The sequence below is a fragment of the Pelophylax lessonae genome, assembly GCF_965119305.1.
Source record: "Pelophylax lessonae genome assembly, chromosome: 3".
In the NCBI taxonomy this organism is placed as follows: domain Eukaryota; kingdom Metazoa; phylum Chordata; class Amphibia; order Anura; family Ranidae; genus Pelophylax; species Pelophylax lessonae.
In genome coordinates, this window is record NC_138770.1 from 667,104,356 (window position 1) to 667,125,570 (window position 21,215).

The 21,215-nt window shown below is 47.0% G+C and overlaps 1 protein-coding gene across 1 annotated transcript in view; it reads right to left on the bottom strand.

Moving 5' to 3' along the window:
* Positions 1 to 2,048: 2,048 nt before the first annotated feature.
* The window catches only part of GTPBP2 (GTP binding protein 2), a 39,462-nt gene continuing 20,295 nt past the window's right edge, over positions 2,049 to 21,215 (bottom strand). Inside the window, exons 8-12 of the mRNA XM_082248959.1 lie at positions 17,896 to 18,031; positions 16,733 to 16,791; positions 16,158 to 16,329; positions 7,819 to 7,983; positions 2,049 to 2,454 (exon numbers count right to left, since the gene is read on the bottom strand). Coding sequence (XP_082105085.1) covers positions 2,290 to 2,454; positions 7,819 to 7,983; positions 16,158 to 16,329; positions 16,733 to 16,791; positions 17,896 to 18,031 — 697 coding nt within the window. The 3' untranslated portion in view covers positions 2,049 to 2,289. The remainder of the gene's footprint in view (positions 2,455 to 7,818; positions 7,984 to 16,157; positions 16,330 to 16,732; positions 16,792 to 17,895; positions 18,032 to 21,215) is intronic.

Sequence of the window (21,215 nt, forward strand, 5' to 3'; positions counted from 1 at the left end):
CCAACTGCTACATTAACCTGAAGTTCGGATTCTTGTCACCGGCCAAACATTTAGCCACTACATGAATCAAAGCTCCACATCATATCACTATATGCTATGAGTCGGGTCTCTATTTTGCATCGCTGATCAGCCACTGAATGCTACTTGTGCCAGAGCTCCGATTCCTGTCCAAATGCTACATTTGCTAGAGCTCCGATTCATGTCTAAACGCTACATGTGCCAGAGCTCTGATTCATGTCCAAATGCTACATGTGCCAGAGCTCTGATTCATGTCCAAACGCTACATGTGCCAGAGCTCCGATTCATGTCCAAACGCTACATGTGCCAGAGCTCTGATTCATGTCCAAATGCTGCATGTGCCAGAGCTCTGATTCATGTCCAAATGCTACACGTGCCAGAGCTCAGATTCATGTCCAAACGCTACATGTGCCAGAGCTCTCATTCATGTCCAAACTCTACATGTGCCAGAGCTCTCATTCATGTCCAAACGGCACATGTGCCAGAGCTCTCATTCATGTCCAAACGACCCATGTGCCAGAGCTCCGATTCATATCCATACGCTACATGTGCCAGAGCTCCGATTCATGTCCAAACGCTACATGTGCCAGAGCTCTCATTCATGTCCAAACGCTACATGTGTAAGAGCTCTCATTCATGCCCAAACGCTACATGTGCCAGAGCTCTCATTCATGTCCAAACGCTACATGTGCCAGAGCTCTGATTCATGTCCAAACGCTTCATGTGTAAGAGCTCTCATTCATGTCCAAACGCTACATGTGCCAGAGCTCTCATTCATGTCCAAACGGCACATGTGCCAGAGCTCTCATTCATGTCCAAACGGCACATGTGCCAGAGCTCTCATTCATGTCCAAACGCTACATGTGCCAGAGCTCCGATTCATGTCCAAACGGCACATGTGCCAGAGCTCTCATTCATGTCCAAACGCTACATGTGCCAGAGCTCTCATTCATGTCCAAACGGCACATGTGCCAGAGCTCTGATTCATGTCCAAACGCTACATATGCCAGAGCTCTGATTCAGGTCCAAATGCTACATTTGCCAGAGCTCCGATTCATGTCCAAATGCTACATGTGCCAGAGCTCTCATTCATGTCCAAACAGCACATGTGCCAGAGCTCTCATTCATGTCCAAACGCCACATGTGCCAGAGCTCTCATTCATGTCCAAACAGTATATGTGCCAGAGCTCTTATTCATGTCCAAACACTACATTTCCAGAGCTCTCATTCATGTCCAAACGCTACATGTGCCAGAGCTCCGATTCATGTCCAAATTGCTACATGTGCCAGAGCTCTGATTCACATCACCAACAGCTACATGATTTGGAATTCTGATTCATATCACTGACTGGCCACCAACTGACCCAAGGCTCTGATTAACATTGGCAACAATGGCAACATAAGCTGCAGCTCTGATTCACATTGCTGGCCACAGTCTGCCACATGTGCAGTGGAGCTGAGCCACATGACTAACCAGCAGCTTCAGGGTTCAATGCCCCATTATGTCCCACTCACTGCTTCCCATATTCTCCGCATTGGGCAGCAGTTGTTACCTCGTTTGATGAACAGGACACAAAGGGTCTTTGGGGGAAAAGGACGATTCACTCTGAATAATATAGAACAGAATCCAAGCCTGAGGGAGAAAACTACAACTTAGTGCAGCGGTTGCAGTTTTTCACCTCCAACTTCTTGACTCGCTCCTTTTATTTGGAAATTTACCAGATTGCAGCCACTGTGAGGACCTGTCCTAAGACAAACATTACCACGGGGCACCGGTCCAGAAACTCACTGTCCCTACCAATTGAATGCCGGATCACTAAATACCACCAAGGGTGGGAAAAATGGGAAAATGTCCTTGTTGGCCTTTTTGTCTTAAAATTTTTTTTTAAAACAGTAGAAAAAGGGGAAGTCTAAAAACAGTTTGTACAAAAGAGCTGTCATAGATTAAAAGTGGCTGACAGGAAGGAGTAAAAGTCAGAAAAATCGTGAAAGGCTAAAAATGGGGTACAATGAGGACATCGGTGTGAGGACTGGACCGGTGATTCACAGGGTACAATGGGCTCTGGTATGAGTACTGGACCAATGATTCCCAGGGTACAATGGGCCCTTAGTTTGGGGACCGGACTAGAGTTTCCTGGGGTACAATTGGCCATCATTGTGAGGACCAGATCGGTGATTCCCAAAGATGAACACAACTCCACAGGAACGTCTTCCTTGGCTCGCTGTCTCCGGCACTATGGTGTAAGGGTGCCACGTGGGCAAAGTCTCAGGTCAAAGATGACAGGTTTCAGTGGCTATTACCTGCAGGCTGCATACATGTCCAATACCCTTTGTCATCCCTTCCCTGAACAGGAGCTTGGTTCCCGGCTTTAAATATTCTGGGTGCTTGATAAAGCGGAAGCGTACAACGGCCTTCTCTCCTGTCCGCAGTTCATCCTGAGAGATGGAAGAGGCACAAGGATCAGGAAAATATAGATTACAGAAAAAAAAGGCATTGATAGTGACATATGAAATCTCTGCATTCTATGTATTCCAACAGTTCTGTCTTTAAACCTGGACTATTTCTGATTAAAAAGCTTAGTCCACCTTTCGCAAAAATAAATAAAATTGCAGCAACATTGCTCTAACAACAAATTTACATTTACCAATTTTTGCAATGAAGCCTACAAAACACTGCACCTGCGATCAGTATGTCACAGGTACAATGCACAGTATTTTGTTCAATGTTTTCCTCCCAGCCACTTCAAAATTGGTGTGATGTCAACAAGCTGCTGTGTCCAGCCTGTAATTTATCCCTGAAAAAACGGATCTGGAGATATTTGCAGCTATGTCTAGAAGCCCCGCCTTGCTCCCAGACCCGAAACACTCTTGAGGGAAGTACTGCAGGTAAAGCGGGAGACAGACAGCATGGGCAGGAATACGCCCTGAGACTGTGTTGAAGAGGGAGCCAGGATTGCCAGCGCACTCTGCAGTGTCCCTCTGCTGTGGTGGCAGGTAAGGCATGTAGGAAAATGGTATTTTTGACTTATCGTAAAATCCATTTCTCTGATGTTCATTGACGGACACAGCTCCTTATCTTCTTGACCATTGCCCCCTACAGGAGTAGGGCACTAGGCAGGAAAAAGCTTGACTATGCCTATGGGGCAGTCCCAGGGGGTATACTCCCACTCTCAGCTATAGGCACTTAGTTTTGTTACAAGCAGTGTCAGAAGAAAGCCAACTCCACAGAGGGGTGGGTGCTGTGTCTGTCAATGAACATCAGAGAAATGGATTTTAAAGTAAGTAAAAAAACTGGATTATTGTCTTACGTAAAATCCTTTCCTCTGATGTTCATTGATGGACACAGCTCCATATCTTCTTTGACCCTTAGGTTATGCTGCTCTCCATGGGAGTAGGACACTAGGTGGAAAAGAATTGACCATGCCTATAGGGCAGTTCTAGGGGGTATACTCCCATTTCCTGCTACAGGACTTCAGTTTTGTAACAAGCCGTGTCAGAAGAATACATAACCCAACTCAACAGAGGATTGAAGAAAACTAAATGGAAAGAAACGTGGACTTTGGAGGTACTAGATACTTTAACAAATATTACATTTTATTAGATAATATGTATAAAAACATAAAACAAAAAAGCACAAAAATCAAAAGAACAAAACAGTGTACCATCCCATTCATAGAGGGAGACATATTAGTACAGAATAAACAATTCTGGCAGTTACATTGCTGGTGAAATGGTGAACAGGTACAAATCATTTGAATAACAAATTAGAATGATTGATACTTCACATCGAAGCGATCCGACCAAAGGTGACAGGGAGGTGTACTGTCTTCCCAGGGAGATCGGACGATGTGTTAACACATAGGCATTAAATTGCGTTGAGCCATAGTGCTCGACATGTTTCGCCTTAAGCTTCTTCTGGAGCTAATAGATCAATGCTCTGTATGGTGATAGCAAGATAGAATCCATTAGGGCACATGCATTTAATTAATATCCCAGTCTAGCTATTTCTCCCCACCCAGAACACTGGGGGGAGGGGAACGCTCCCAGATAGGGGATTTTATATATATCTGTACGGGTGAGGGCGCCCCTTCATGCAGGTCTGGAAGAGCCCGCTCGTGGCTTGCCACCAGGTCCTCTTGGAACCTCTGGTGGAAGCCTTGAAGGGCTTAGATCCCTTGTCTTGAGAGGGACAAAAAGGCCTCTTATGAGCCGAGAAGAATGGCCCCCATCCAGTGGGGCTATGTTGTGGGCCCACCTAGAGCTAAAGACTGGGCGCACTCGCTGGCCAGACTGGGGGGACCCTCTGGATCTAGATTATCCAGTCCGTCACCCAGTCCAGCAGTTTATTGTAGATCACAGGAACAAAATAACAAAGATAGGAAAAAGTTCCATACAAAAAGGGAAAAACTGCCAGGACCAGAGATCCCAGCAAGGAACTAGGTCCTAACTCATGACTAGGCTGAGAGTGGGAGTAGACCCCCAGGGCCTACTCCATAGGCGTAGTCAAGCTTTTTCTTGCCTAGTGTCCTACACCTGTAGGGGGCAGTATAACCCAATGGTTAAGAACATAAAGGAACTCTGTCTGTCAATGAACGAAAGAGAAATATTTTTTAGCAATTCCAGAACAGGATGATACAGACGTGAGGGTGAATCCACACATAGCTGCACCGAATTTCAAAAGCAACAACAATGTACTGCACCCTGCAATTCAAAAAAGGGGGGCAGTGTATTCATCCATGCTTCATGTCACACCATAAATATTGGGTGTAACATGAAACATGGTCTCAAACATGGACTTTAAGTCTGGGTTCACACTTGTGCGGTGTGGGACACCGCATGTGACTCGCATAGGAATCGCACCCCATTCCTGTGCTCGTCACATGCGATGTCTTTGCAGTGTGATTTGTGCCATACATTTTGTATGGCTCAAATCGCATCCGCACCAAAATAGCGCACGACCCTTTTATTTTCAGGACCTGAATCGCATTGCATGGGTGTTCACACCCGTGAGATGCAATTCTGGTAATCACACTGCATTTTTAGATCTGTTTCAGGGTGTCCTTAATCTAACACTGACACCCGCAGAATGAGTCCTATGCAATGCGGGGAAACGCAGCAAATCTTGTGCGTTTTCTGCATCGCATCAGTGTGAACCAGGCCTCAAAAGGTAAAAATAACTAAGCGAGTACCAAACTTTCCAAGCACTTTCTGATATTTCTTGTTTCATTGAGCCCAGGGTCACATTGATGCGATGCGGGAAACGCACAAGATTTGAGGAGTTGCCCTTCATCGCACTACAAAGTAATTGCACAGCGTCCATGCAATCTGCTGTGGGTGTCAATGTTAGATTACCGACACCCAGAAACAGATTGCAAAACGCAGTGTGATTGCCAGAATGCGGATTCATGTGCAGAAAAAAAGAGGTTCCTGCACCATTTTGGTGCGGATATGATGTGATTTGAGCCAGTCAGAATGTATGGCTCAAATCGCACTACACAGACATCGCATGTGATGTGCACAGAACCGCGAATCCCATATGATGTCCCGCACCGCACAAATGTGAACCCAGGCTGAAGATTTAGCTGAACGTTAAACATGGCCTAATCCGTTTTTTGCCCAATAGAGGAATCTGAAGAAGGAACATTAAATAAATAGTCTGGCTAGGCAGCGTTCTACTGAAGAAACCTACATCCATCTCCCATTGTGGAAATAAAGCATCTCCTTGTTCTGAAGCTTCACCATAACTCACTGCTCTGGTTTCAATTCCCAGGAATCAATCAGTATGGTTCCCAATTATGTGATCACTATGTTTATTAGTAAATAAAAAACTTCTCTAAGCACTTGCACAGTGAAGTGTTATGGGCCATACACACTATAAGATTTTCTGAAGACTTTTTCCTTTAGATTTACCAAAACCATATAATATGAGGTCAAACCTAAACACTTTCAATTTGTATGCAATCTGGCACTACATAGAAAAGGTAAATCTGAAGGAAAAAGTCTTCAGAAAATCTTATAGGGTGTATGGCCCTTTAGGGCTCTTTCACACGGAGCGGACAGTATTGCGATCTGCTCCGGCACTTTTTTTTTTTTTACGGACACGGATGACACTTGTGTCATCCGGTCCGCAAGTCCGCATATCATCCCATCCGTTTGCGGATGATATACGGACATATTGTATGTCAATGCAATTGCGGATTTCAGGGGATGACACCGCTGACATCCGATTTACCGTCCTTTCCATTTTTTAAACGGAAGAAAAAATAGGGTTCTGTTCCGTTCCAAAAAACGGAACAGAACTGAAAGGACGAAAATCGGATGTCAGCGGATGGTCATCCGCTGACATCCGCAATGCCATTGACTTACATTATGTCCGTATATCATCCGCAAAAAAATAGGATGATATACGGACAAATGGAACGCCCGTGTTAAAGAGCCCTTAAAAGATGAAAAAGGGAAGTTGCTATTTTTTTTCAATAGTGCCTTTGTTTTCTAAACATTACGTCTATTTTTTTTTTTTGATCAAATGAGTTTTTAATTTATTTTAACATTTTTTAAGGATGAGTTACAAATGTTTGATACCAAATTATATGGTAACATAGGTAGATAGTACAGACACAGGCTGTTGAGTTTTCTTTTTTTAATGATGACCCTGTTAGTCAACCATTCTCCAGATTATTGAGCTACCAATTATCGGTGAAGGTGTGTTTTTAACGGTGGGTACACTGTCCAAAAATCGTCCACTTTAGCAGGAAACAGGCAACTTTCGGTCAGTGTGTACCGCAGTCTGTCCGACAGAAGCTGATCGAATCACTGGCTTTTGTCAAAGGGGCATGCTGGAAAAATCAGCATCTGATCAGTGCTTGCAGCCACTGGCTGCAAACGTTTTTCAGTGTATTCTGGTGCGGAGGAGGTGGGGTGTTGCGTTCCTCTGTTAGAATACAAAAGCACAGCGGGAGGAGATCATCGCACCCACTGGGTTGAATGAAAAAAAAAAAAAAAAACTTGCAGTACCAGGCTTAAGCCCTCATTCACACCAGTGCGATTTGCTATGCGATTTGACAGTTTCAAAGTCGCGCTGCATTATCTGCAATGGATAATAACTCATGTCGCAGAGACTTTGAAAAAGGTTCCTGCACTTCTTTTTTTTTCCAATTTTATTGTGACTTGCATAGACTTCTGTTAAACGAAGTTGCAATGAAACCAGGAGGTACAAATTGCACTGATCTGCGGTTTTGAAATCGCGCTGAAGTAGCGCAATTTTATAGTTGCAACAGTGTGAGCCATGGCTTAGGCCAAGGATTCCCAAACTATGGCCCTCCAGTTGTTCAGGAACTACAATTCCCATCATGCCTAGTCATGTCTGTGAATGTCAGAGTTTTACAATGCTTCATGGGATGTGTAGTTCTGCAACAGCTGCAGGGCCGTAGTTTGGGAATCCCTGGCTTAAGCTGCTTCGCACAATTCTGCTTACGGGGACAACTAGCCAGTAATGGGATCTCTATAGAGGGCAGATAAATACTGATCTAGTTCAATTGCATTGCTCTCTTACTGGCTGGATGAACGAGGCGTCCATCCCAGCAAGTTCCAATCTCTTTTTCGTCAGAAAGGAAGTGATACCATGGAAGCAGGTGTATACTCTGCATATTTGATTGATCCTGGAGACTTGTCACCAGCGACAAGTTGGCAAGTGTGATGTGGCCCTCTGGATGGACTAAACATACCTCCATGGAGAACAAACCAGAGATGAGAAAAGAGGACAAAGGTGGAGAATCCTAGAAAGCTGCTGCTCCGTCTTACCTTCCCATGGATGTGCTCTAGGATGGCCGTCTGTCGCACATTTCCCACGTGCACAGTGACCTGCACTCCGCGCCTGCAGGAGGTAGCATGGAAGAGGAGGACGATTTCTGCCTCGAAGACCCAACAAACTGTGGGCATCATCTCCGGACTGACCAGAACCATACCCTGGACGGAGAAAAGGAGTATGAGCACAGATGAAGAAACTCCGGAGAGCTAGAATATTATTTGGAACAACTGATACTAGGCAAAAGGGTTCGGCTGACATCAGGAGTAGCTAAAACCAACGTTTGGGCCCTGGGCCAGGAAAAGAAGTATGAGCGCACAACAAAACTCAGGGTAAAATGCTATTTAGAAGGGCAGACACTAAGCAAAACAATAAGCTCCTCTCTCTGTGCGGTGCCCAGGATGTGAGAGTTTAGGAGATGCTAGCAGAAACATCCATTTTCTCAGTTTTTTTCTCCCAAAATAGAGGGTAAACCACCTGAGCAAAGCTACGTACAGGCTGAATTACACCAATGTAAACTCAGATGAAAAGTGCATACAAACCCAATGTGCTTGGGGGCTAAGCTATGTTCCCTTCATCAGGGCAACCAGCTGCTGGCAAAGTATCTGCTACCAAGTTCCATATTTTGCAAGCCCTGATGAAGGCTCTGAAATGTGTTGGCCTTGTATACAATTATCTGACTTTACATGGAAATAACCTAGTATTTGGACTACAACATCACGGTAAGGAACTTTAATTCTACATTTACTCATTCCAGTCACAGCCCAGGGTGACCGTGGAAGTCCTCTTGTGTGCAGAAGCTGCCAATCTAGTGGAAAAGCACATCAACACCACCATTAAGCTGTAATTAACCACTTGAAGACCGTCCTATGCATATATAAGGCGACAGGGCGGCTGCTCTGCACCAGATCCCGTACATAGTTACATAGTTAGTGAGGTTGAAAAAAGACATCAGTCCATCCAGTTCAACCTATGATGTGCGTGTGTGTTTGCTTTTAACCGTACATTGTATACCCCTGTATGTTGTGGTCTTTAAGGTGCCCATCTAATAGTTTTTTGAAACTATCAATGCTCCCTGCTGATACCACTGCTTGTGGAAGAGAATTCCACATCCTTACCGCTCTTACAGTGAAGACCCCTTACACACTTTAAGGTTAAACCGCCTTTCCTCTAGTTTTAGTGAGTGGCCACGTGTCTTATTGTATCTCCTTTCTCTGAATAGCTTGTTCCTTATGCTCGGGTCACCAGTACAGTATTTGTACATTGATATCATATCCCCCCTCAATCGTCTCTTCTCCAGATAGAATAGGTTCAGTGCTTGTAGTCTTTCCTCATAGCTGATGCCCTCCATTCCCCTAATTATTTTTGTTGCCCTTCTCTGGACTCTCTCCAGTTCCAGCACATCCTTCCTGAGGACCGGTGCCCAGAACTGGACAGCATACTCCAGATGTGGCCGGACCAGAGTCTTGTAGAGAGGGAGAATAATCTCTTTATTTCTGGAGTGAATCCCCTTTTTTATGCATCCCAGTATTCTGTTGGCTTTTCTTGCAGCGGCTTGGCATTGCATGCCACTGCCAAGCCTGTTGTCTACCAGTACCCCCAGGTCCTTTTCCATCCTAGACTCACCTAGATGTTCCCCCCCCTAGTGAGTAGCTTGCTTTCTGGTTTCTGGCACCCAAGTGCATTACTTTACATTTTTCAACATTAAACCTCATGTAGTTGTACATGGTCAAGTGCCCGCCACCCCATATGTGCTGTGATTCACAAGCTGACAGCACAAGTTGTTTAGCAGGTCCCAGCCAATGATTAATGGCCGAGACCTGCTGATTGGCTTAGCAAATCATAGTACAGAGCCCTGTATTTACTAACAGCACAGGGCTCTGTACACAGAGCAGATATGTGGCTGAGTTTTCTCTCTGCAAGGCAGGGCCGCATTGATTAGTAAAAGCAGCACATATTACACACATTACACATTGTTAAGCACACAGTTAACGCCTTGATTGCCCCTAGTTGTTAACCCCTTCCCAGCCAGTGTCATTAGTACAGTGAGTGTATATTATTAGCACTGATCACAGTATTAGTGTAACTGGTGAGGTCAGTTTTGTTACAAGCAGTGTCAGAAGAAATACAACTCCACAGAGGGGTGGGTGCTGTGTCCGTCAATGAACATTGGAGAAATTGATTTTAAAGTAAGTCAAATATCCCATTTTCTTTTGTTCATTGACGGACACAGCTCCTGATCGGGACGTCCCAAAGCAGTGTTAAACATGAGGGGTAGGAGCAGTGAAAAATAAAAATTCCCAAGGCGAAGTATAGCCAACCAGGTAAACAGGAGCTCAACCTAAACAACTGGAGCTCTCCTGAAAAAAACAATACACCTTCAAAGAGGACCAGGTCCTCTAAACAGCAGCCTGCAAAACTTTGCGGCCAAAGAAAGCATCCGCAGATGCCAACACATCCACTTTATAGAACTTTATGAACGTGTGCACCGAGGACCAGGTGGACGCCTTGCAAACCTGCGTCACTGACGCCTGATGACGGAAGGCCCAGGAGGCACTGAGCGCCAGAGTAGAGTGTGCCTTGACAGGGAAAGGAGGAACCTGACCCCTGATGGAATAGGCCTGAATCACCGTCTGCCTGATCCATCTGGAAATGGTCGCAGAGGAAGCTGACAACCCTTTCCGAGGCCCATCTGTGAGCACAAATAGTGAGTCTGACTCCCTAAAAGACTCCATAGCTGCCAGATAAATCCTAATTGGCTGGACCACATCCAAGGCAATTTCCTTCAGATGTTTTGGCCTGGGACACAGGGAAGACAACACAATATCTTCATTCAAATAAAAATCAGAGACAACCTTTGGAAGGAACGACGAACAGGAGCGAAGAACCACCTTATCTCTGAACCACCAAGTAAGGTGAACGACAGGATAACGCCACCATATCCAACACCCTGCATGCAGAGGTGATAGCCACCAAGAAGGCCCCCTTCTGGGACAGCATAAGCAGGGAAATTTCTCAAAGATTCTCAAGAGGAGGCTTCTGGAGGACTGAGATAACCCAAATTGAGGTCCCAAGGCAGCAACGGAGACTACACTGGAGGGGCCACGTGCCTAACTCCCTGAAGAAAAGTACGTACCAGGGAGTATGTGGCCAAGGGCCGTTGAAAGAAGACCACTAAGGCCGACACCTGACCCTTGATAGCACTCAAGGCCAGTTTCTGCTCAACCCCCCATTGAAGGAAGGTCCAGATCACCACCGAAAAAGAGTATGAACCCCAAGTGAATCACTGACTCAGACAAACCTCTATCCATCAGCACCTGGCATTCAACAGCCAAGTTGTCAAAGCCAGCGACTTTAAAGCTGGATGGAAGATTGGTCCTTGGGACAACAGATCCTTCCAAGGAACATTGGCGACCAGCCGCACCAGATCAGTGTACCAAGCCTGGCGAGGCCAGTTCACGGCCACTAAGATGACTGGAATCTCTTCTGCCTCAATCCTGCGTAGAAGTCTTGGCAGAAGCTTGAGAGGAGGAAAGGCGTAAATCAGATAATACTGACCCCACTGGGCCACCAGCACGTCTGTGGTGTCCGCCAGAGGATCCCGTGACTGAGCCACAAATCTCTGCACCTTCCAGTTGAGACAAGAGGCCAACAGATCCACCTTGGGGATGCCCCCCTGGGGATACAACTGATAAAACGCCTACGGATGAAGGGACCATTCCCCTTGGTCCAACGTCTGCCGGCTGAGGTAATCCGCCTGCCAGTTTTCCACCCCGGGAATGTGTACGGCGGAGAGGGCTGGAACAAACCGTTCTGCCCACATTAGAATGACAGCTACCTCCAGAGCCTCCAGGACACTTCTTGTGCCCCCCCCCGGTGATTGACATAAGCCACGGCTGTAGCATTGTCAGATTAAATGCGCACTGGACATCCCTGAAGACGACTCGTCCAATGTTCCAGGTACTGTCTGATTGCTTGGAGTTCCAAGACATTGATCAGTAATCTGAACTGAAAAATTCTGCCAGTGTCCAGAGCCCCCTGGCAGAATTTTTGCCGAGGACGCCTCCCCAGCTGGATAGGCTGGCATCCGTGGTGACCACTGTCCAATTCAAGGTTGAGGAAGGATTTGTCCAGCCAAAGCGTCGGAGAACGAAGCCACCATATCAGGGACTCTTGTTCCCCAGCTCAGCTGGATCTGATTCTCCTGAGACTGCAGAGTCTTGTCCCATATGGCCAGAATCTCCCTTTGCAGGGACCTCGTATGGAACTGTATAAACAGAACCGCCTCGAAGGTAGACACCATCAGGCCCAGCACCCGCATGCAAGTCCGGAGGGATGACCATCTGCTGGACAGCAGGAGACGAATCGCAGCCTGCAGTTTCAGGAGTTTGTCCAGCGGAAGGAGCCCTCTGGCTAGGGCCGAGTCCGGAGTCAGACCCAGATAGTCAAGCTTTGTGGACGGAACCAGAGCAGACTTCTGAAAATTCAGAATCCAGCCGAACTCCCAGAGTTCGTATGGTCATTTCCAGGTTTTTCACCAGAGCAGTAGGAGAATCCGCTCGCAGATGGAGGTCGCCCAAGTAGCCCAGTACCGCGATCCCCTGCTGGCATAACAATGCTAGCACAAGGGCTAACACTTTTGTGAAGACCCGAGGAGCAGAGGTGAAACCAAAGGGTAACGCCACAAACTAATAATGCTCCTCTACTATGGCAAAGCGGAGGAAGTGCTGGTGACCGACACATATTGGAATGTGAAGGTAAGCATCCTTGATGTCGAATGAGGCAATAAAACCCCCCTGATGCAGGGATGCCACTACCGTGCGAATGGATTCCATTCTGAACCCGCACAAAGCAGTTCAGCGCCTTGAGGTCCAGGATTGGTCGCACCTTGTCTACCTTCCTGGGAACTTTAAACAGGTTTGAGTAAAAACCCTGAAAACGTTTTGGATTTCGGAAGCGGGACAATCACCCCTTGAACTAACAGGTCTTGTACTGCACCCAAACAGACCCTGTAAGTGGTCCGGGCAAAGGTGCAAGTTGGAAGGAAAGAACTTTGCTGGGGGGGTAAGAGCGAAACTCGATCTTGTAGCTGGACCGTATGACTTTGTGGATCCACTTGTCTTGTACCAGTGAAGTCCACGTGTCTGGAAACCAGCGAAGACGTAGTCCCACCCTTGATATAGGTGGGGGCGCATCTTCATGCTGAAGGAGCCTTGTCTGGATAAGCCGCTCTCGACTTGCCAGATAAAGTTCACTTGGATCCACCAGAGGAGGCCCTGAAAGGCTTTGATCCCGTCAGTCGCCCCTGAGGGACGAAAAAACTTCTTATGAGCAAAAAGGATGGCCCCCCTGTGAGACCCTTAATGAGGTCATCCAGGGTAGCTCCAAACAGGCGATTTCCTTGAAAAGGAAGATCAGTCAAGGCCTTCTTAGAAGTCTGGTCCGCAGACCAGCATTTGAGCCAAAAAATACACTGAAGGACCACTGCTGAAACAGAGAGTCTAGCGACTAGGGAACCTGCATCAAAAGAGGCATAACAGATAAACTGCAGCCCCAGCCTCTTGACCAACTGTTCTGCCAGCTCAGCAAAACGCAGGGGGAGCTGTTCTCCCTCCAGGTCACGGTGTAAAAGCTTAGCCCTCTCGGTCAGAGTTTGCGTCTTCAACCAAAATCATGGTTGTTTTTTTTCAATCTGGAGACCAGAGGGTCCGCCACCGGTGGAACAGTCCACTTTTTAAGAAGGGACTCCCCATAGGGGTACCACATAGCAAATCACTTAGGGACCACAGGGGGGACGTTTTGGTCGTTCCCACTCTTTAGCGACAACACTGTCAAAATAGGCGGGGAAAGGAAACACCTTTGCCGCTCTGGATGGCTTGTGAGTGCAAAAGGGAACTGACGCCTCCGTCGCAGCTCCAGCTGCTTCCTCCATTTTTAAGGTATCCCACACAGATGCAATCAGTACATCCACCAGCACCTTTTTGCGCATGGCTACAGGAATGGAGGAATCGTCTTCCTACTACCTGAGAACTCAGGGCGCGTGGTGGCAGACCCAGAAGAGCGACCCACGTTTGCAGGGGCCAAATCAGATTCAGGATCTGAGGAGACAGATGAGGCAGGGGGCACTTTTTGCTAGCCCGTCACCCAAAAACCACCTCCACCTGGGACACAAAAATCTCCAGGACCGCCGTCAGTGCATTGATGGATGGTTGGGACCCGGAGGGCCCCACAGCCTCTGAGGGGATCAGGTGAGGAAATTTGCGCCAAAGACTCCATGAGTCAATAGGGGAACCCCACAAGAAAAGGTGTAAAAACACTGCTAAGGGACAGCCTCATTGCTCTGACAGAACCACTCGGTCACCAGTAACAGAGCACCTAATCGACCCACCAGACTCCTCACCCAGCAGAAACAGGCACCTGCAGCCACCAGGATAATCTGCACTCCACGTGCGGTGATCAGGAAGTGAAAAGATCCAGGAGTTGGCACCAGGGGATGAGGAGGGGCTGCGACCGCAGGGCTCCACTGTCATGGCCACCACTATTTTCAATGGCAAACCACCGCAAAATGGCCGCTGGACCACACAAAACATAGCCGCTGTGCATTGAGCACAAAGGCTACAGCAAAATGGGGGCATCACAAGTCTCCCAGGGATCCAGAAGGATCCGATATGGCCCACAGGGACCACCAGACCAATGCGACCCGCATTGGTGCCTAACAGGAAGCAGGGGAACCCAGGGGTCCAACCATCCAAAGGAGGGGCCCACACCCTCCCCAAAACCCTCCAGGGGGAGAGGGGGGGGGGGGCAGTCACTTACCATACCAGGAACCAGACGGGCACCGCTCCAGACAGAACCTTCTCTCCATCTAAATGGGGGGGGCTATCGGCCAGAAGGAACGCTGTGACTCGGGCCGAGACCCAATCGTATGTGACCTCGCGAGGCATTTAACTCGCAGGTCAGCCCCAGTCCAGTGGGGCTATGTCGCAGCCGACCTAGCGCAGAGCTGAGGTCTGCGCACGCTCGCTGGCCAGACTGGGGTGACCACTGGATCTAGATTATCCAGCCTGTCGCCCAGTCTGGCCGTTGATTGTAGATCTCACAGGAAAAAAATCCAGGAGAAAAAAAATTAAATCTAGAAAGAAAAAATTGCCGGGACCAGAGATCCCAGCAAGGAACTAGGTCCTTACTCCTGATTAGGCAGAAAAAAACTGGGTACCTATAGCAGTGAGAGGGAGTATATCCCCTGGGACTGCCCATAGGGGTAGCCAGACTTTTTCTCTGCCTAGTGTCCTACTCCTGTAGGGAGCAGTAAAACCCAATGGTTAAGAAGATCAGGAGCTGTGTCTGTCAATTAACGAAAGAGAAATGCCAATTTTAATTTGCGTACAGTGTTGCATGACCACGCAATTACCAGTTAAAGTAGTGCAGTGCTGAATAGCAAAATAAAAAATGCTCTGGTCATTAAGGAGGGGGGGGGGGGTAAAACCTTCTGGAGCTCAAGTGATTAAGAAAATCTCTGGGCATCCAGCACCATCTATCTAATTTGAACCAGGGAACTCCCTACGAAACTCAGAAACCAAAACAAATAGACAAAGTGGTCAAATTAAGTAAATGTGTGAATAGAAGCTCTAATGAGCAGGGCCCTCTTATTCCTCTTCTATGGAGTTGTATTGTAACTGTAATTCCTGCCTTCATTTTGTAAAGCGCTGAACAAACTGTTGGCACTATATAAATCCTGTATAATAATAATAAAATATATAATAATAATAATAATAGAAAACCTATGAAACTAACGCCCAATGATAGAAAAAAAAAAAATTAGGATATCCTAACCATACACGTGGGTCAAGCAGAGACTGATAAGGATGCAACCTAGCACAATAGGACCAAAGCTGAGCTCTCTTCCACAGGGAGTACAGCTCAGGGAGAGGAGCTTACCCTTAGGTTTTTATTAATTTTTTTTTTTGCTTAGCGTTTGTCCTCTTAGGGCTGGGCCTATACCTCTGTGCTCTGTTGTGACTCCAATGAACATTCAGAGAAAAAGGTAATTCCCTCTGTATGAACAACCAGGGCACTTTTTGCTTAATTTCACCATGAACACTGATACCCAAAGACATCTTTTACAAGTGGGTGGTGATTTGATTTGCCTTATATCCAACCCTTATGTAGGTGGCAGTATAACTTGGCTGTTTCTAAATTCCTTTGTCCCTCAAAAGACAATAGAAAAAGCACAATGACTAAGGCTGTGTTGTCACATATGCTGACTATTTTTAAGTTGACAGAGCTGTACTGTAAGTGCGGAGTGCAGTGTCAACACCCTGCGGTATATACTCACCTTTCGGAGCAGGGAGCGGTCAAATGCCCCCAGTGCCAGGGTTGCAGCTTGTCCAGCGCGTAACACACGGCATGCAGACCGGTTCCTCTGGATGCTGCAAACTTTTAAGGGAAGGAAGCTACCAGAGTCTGTGGGCCCCACCACAAGTTGCTCACCTTCCTTGCATACCCCACTGCAAAGGATTAAAAAAAAAAGGGTTATGATTTCTATGTGACAGAGCTGTATGAATACTGACACACAAACTGCAACCCCCCCTCCAACTAATGTACTATGATGCCTAAAGGGTAGCACTGTCCAGTGCCATTAAATCAGCTGTTTGGACCAACATCTTATTGTGACTATTCATTGGGGGTCTCCTGGCAAGATATGGAAATTTACACTAGGATGATTTTATTATGAGGTTGAGTAATTCAACAGTATTTACCTGTATGGTAGGAGGAACCTGGGGCAGGTAAGTAACCACATAACACAATCTCTATACAGAGTGACCCTAATTTGTGACTGAACTGAGGACCCCAGTGCTGTGATGCCAAGAAACTTAACTTTTTTTTTCTGCCCTCAACACCTCAACATACCTGTAAAGTGTTCCTCCAACCACTGTCCCCACTTCAGGCACTGTATAGATCTCATCAACCTGCCAAGAGAAAACCAATACCATTACACTCAGAGGTAGGATTATCCAATCCCAAGAGGATAGACACACCTATTGAGATGGGTTGACCATGATCACTTCTGTTATAAAGTATAATGCTAAGATATAAGACCATGCAGGCAACACTACAAACATAGCACAAAGATCTGGCTGGTGTTATTGCTGTATGGAGGACAATGGTGAAATTACCTGCAGTAGTTTGTGTCTCTGCCCCTGTCACAATGGCAGGATTACCTGCAGTAGTTTGTGTCTCTGCCCCTGTCACAATGGCAGGATTACCTGCAATAGTTTGTGTCTCTGCCCCTCCCACAATGGCGGGAATACCAGCAGTAATTTGTGTCTCTGCCCCTCATACAATGGTGAGATTTCCTACATTAGTTTGTGTCTCTGCCCCTCCCAAAATGGTGAGTTTTCCTGCAGTAGTTTGTGCCTCTTCCCCTTCAACAGTGATATTACCTGCAGTAGTTTGTGTCTCTGCCCCTCTCACAATAAGGAGATTACCTGCAGTAGTTTGTGTCTCTGCCCCTGCCACAATGGAAAGATTACCTGTAGTAGTTTGTGTCTCTGCCCCTCACACAATGGCAAGATTTCCTACAGTATTTGTGTCTCTGCCCCTCACACAATGGCAAGATTACCTACAGTATTTGTGTCTCTGCCCCTCCCAAAATGGTGAGTTTTCCTGCAGTAGTTTGTGCCTCTTCCCCTTCCACAACAGTGATATTACCTGCAGTAGTTTGTGTCTCTGCCCCAAACACAATGGCGAGATTTCCTACAGTAGTTTGTGTCTCTGCCCCTCCCACAATGGCAAGATTACCTGCAGTAATTTGGGTATTTGCCCCTCTCACATTGGTGAGATTTCCCCACAGAAGTTTGTATCCCCACCCCTTCCACAATGGTGAAATCTCCCTGGAGCAGGTTGACACTATCATTTGGCTTTACAATGCTGGTATTAAGAATGCAAAACTGAAAAGTCTGATGAAGAAATACCACCACAAGGGCCTCCATAGATACAAGAGGCCAGCATAAGCTTCAGCTTGATAGCAATCTCCACATTGTCAACTTGTGACACCCCAATACTCAGCTCACCTGGAACTCTGGCAGCTGCTGCATCAGCTCCTCTTGCTCTCGGCTGTTGGTGAGAGGGGGCAGAATATTTAGGAACACCTTGAGGAGGTCCAGAGACTCTCCGGTCACACTGGAGATGGCGAAGATCGGGGTGATGCTGTAAAAAAGATAACGAGGATCTGATATAGAGGCCGGGTATACACAGACATAAAGAGGATCTAATATGAAGGCCATGTACACACAGATCAAATCCCAAGCCAGCCAAAGTAAGATTTTTGTACTTTTGTGTCATTGAGGGACACAAGAATTCTATTACAGTCAGACATACTGCTGCCTAAAGGAGGTTGGGACACTGGCAAACAGAAAAGCAGTAAGCCTGCCCCATGTAACCCCTCCTCTACCCAGCATGCCTTAGTTTTGTGAGAAAACAATACACAGGACCAGAGATAACAGAGGGGTGCTACCTGTGTCCCTCAATGGGCTACAAAAACGTTTTTACAGTAAGCATAAAAAAATCCTAAATTTTCTTTACCTTCCTTCCATTTAGGAGTACAGAAAATTGGGATGTCTTCAAGCAGATCAATCGAGGAGTAAGCAATAGCCACTAGTAGGAACATAAATGTATGGTCCTATTACATGACAATGGTAGCTGAAGGAACCAACACTTGATCAAGATAGATAGGAAGAAGCCCTCTGCTGAAAAAGTGAGGACGGAGGATCAACCTGATATTGCAGAGCAGGAGAAGGAGAAGGGGAAACTCCTGATTAAAGGATCATTAGATCCTGTGAGTGACCGCAATCCACCAAAATAAAAACAAAACAACAAAAAAAAAAAAGGGTACCGTATATACTCGAGTATAAGCCGAGTTTTTCAGCACATTTTTTTGTGCTGAAAACGTCCCCCTCGGCTTTTACTCGAGTCAAGAAAAAAAAAAAAAGTCACTGGCCTCTCCGACGTGCTTAAGCTTTAAAAATGGCGCCGCCCGGCGCATACATGTCACCGCGGAATAGCCAAAAGTATACGAGCGGCGGCGGGGCGTGCGCAATGACGTGTCGGCGCCGGGCGGCGCCATTTTTAAAATGAAGGCGCCTCTGGAACAGGTAAATGAAACAGCTGCACTACCTGCCATTATGCAGGGCTGCGGTCATGGTCCACCTGTACCATGCCCACAGCACTGCATCTCCTGTAGTATGCCCACAACCCCGGATCCTCTTGTACCATGCCAGTACCCTGCATTCTCCTGCACCATGCCAGTACCCTGCATTCTCCTGCACCATGCCAGTACCCTGCATTCTCCTGCACCATGCCAGTACCCTGCATTCTCCTGCACCATGCCAGTACCCTGCATTCTCCTGCACCATACCAGTACCCTGCATTCTCCTGCACCATGCCAGTACCCTGCATTCTCCTGTACCATGCCAGTACCCTGCATTCTCCTGCACCATACCAGTACCCTGCATTCTCCTGTACCATGCCAGTCACCCTGCATTCTCCTGTACCATGCCAGTCACCCTGCATTCTCCTGTACAATGCCAGTCACCCTGCATTCTCCTGTACCATGCCCACCGCCCAGCATTCTCACCCTAGGCTTATACTCGAGTCAATCATTTTCCCCATCTTTTTGTGGTAAAAGTAGGGGCCTCGGCTTATACTCAGGTCGGCTTATACTCGAGTATATACAGTAATTACAGATCAACAACAAGGTCAACGGAAGTCAATTCGCTGGGCCCAGATTCAGGAAAAAAAAGGGATTTTTGACTTGCCATAAAATCCATTTCTCTGATGTACATTGACAGACAGCTCCTGATCTTCTTAACCATTGGGTTATACTGTCCCCTACAGGAGTAGGACACTAGGCAGAAAAAAAGTCTGGCTATGCCTATGGGCAGTTCCAGGGGGTATACTCCCTCTCCCTGCTATAGGTACTCAGTTTTGTTAAAAGCAGTGTCAGGAGAATTATAACTCCACAGAGGGGTGGGTGCTGTGTCCCTCAATGAACATCAGAGAAATGGATTTTACAATAAGTCAAAAATCCCATTTTCTCATTCGTTCATTGACAGACACAGCTCCTGATCTTCTTAACCATTGGGACGTCCCAAAGCAGTGTTAAACATGAGGGGTGGGAACAGCAAAAAATAAATTACCAAGGCTAAACTATAGCCAACCAGGTAAACAGGAGCTCAACCAAAACAACTGGAGCTCCCCTGAAAAAACAATACACCCTCAAAGAGGACCAAGTCCTATAAAAAGCAATCTGCAAAACCTTGTGGCCAAAGGAAGCAGACGATTGTTCAGTCATCGCCGGCGGCACACCACCCCCCAATCGCCAGTATAGCACCATGCCCCCCACCCCAGGAGGTGGACCAACCCACTCAACCCCAGCATAAGTGGAGGGGTTAGGATGGGGGGGCAGATTGAAGGGGGGGCTGACCAGAAGGAGGGGAACCCGGGGGTCCGACTGTCCAAAGGAGGGGCCCATGTCCACCCCAAAACCCTCCAGGGGGAGAGGAGGGACAGCTACTTAACATACCAGGAACCAGGCGGACACCACTCCAGACAGAACTCCTTGCCTTTGAAACTGGGGGCTGTCGGCCAAGAGGGACGCTGCGACTCGTGCCCAGACCCAGTCGTATGCGATCTCGCGAGGCGTTTAACTCCCAGGCCAGCCCCTGTCCGGTGGGGCTATGTTGCGGCCGACCTAGCGCAGAGCCGAGGTCTGCGCACGCTCATTGGCCAGACTAAGGGTGACCGCTGGATCTAGATTATCCAGCCCGTTGCCCAGTCCGGCAGTTGATTTTTTTTCTTTTTTTTTTTCTCATGGGAAAAAATCCAGGAGAAAAAAATTCTATCTAAAAAGAAAAAATTGCCGGGACCAGAGATCTCAGCAAGGAACTAGGTCCTTACGCCTGACTAAGCAGAAAAAAGTACCTATAGCAGAGAGAGGAAGTATACCCCCTGGAACTGCCTATAGACATAGCCAGTTTTTTTTCTGCCTATAGTCCTACTCCTATAGGGGGCAGTATAACCCAATGTTTAAGATGATCAGGAGCTGTGTCTGTCAATGAACAAAAGAGAAAAAAAAAATTCCCTTGAGGGAAGTTTGTACAACATGAAAAGTCAGAAAGAAAAGACCAGCCAGTCAAAAACAGAGAATGCCCAAGTCTTAAGGGCCATACACACCATAAGATTTTCTGAAGACTTTTTCCTTCAGATTTACCTTTTCTATGTAGTGCAAGGGCCTGCCAGATTGCATACAAATTGAAAGTGTTTAGGTTTGACCTCATATTATCTGGTTTTGGTAAGTCTAAAGGAAAAAGTCTTCAGAAAATCTTATAGTGTG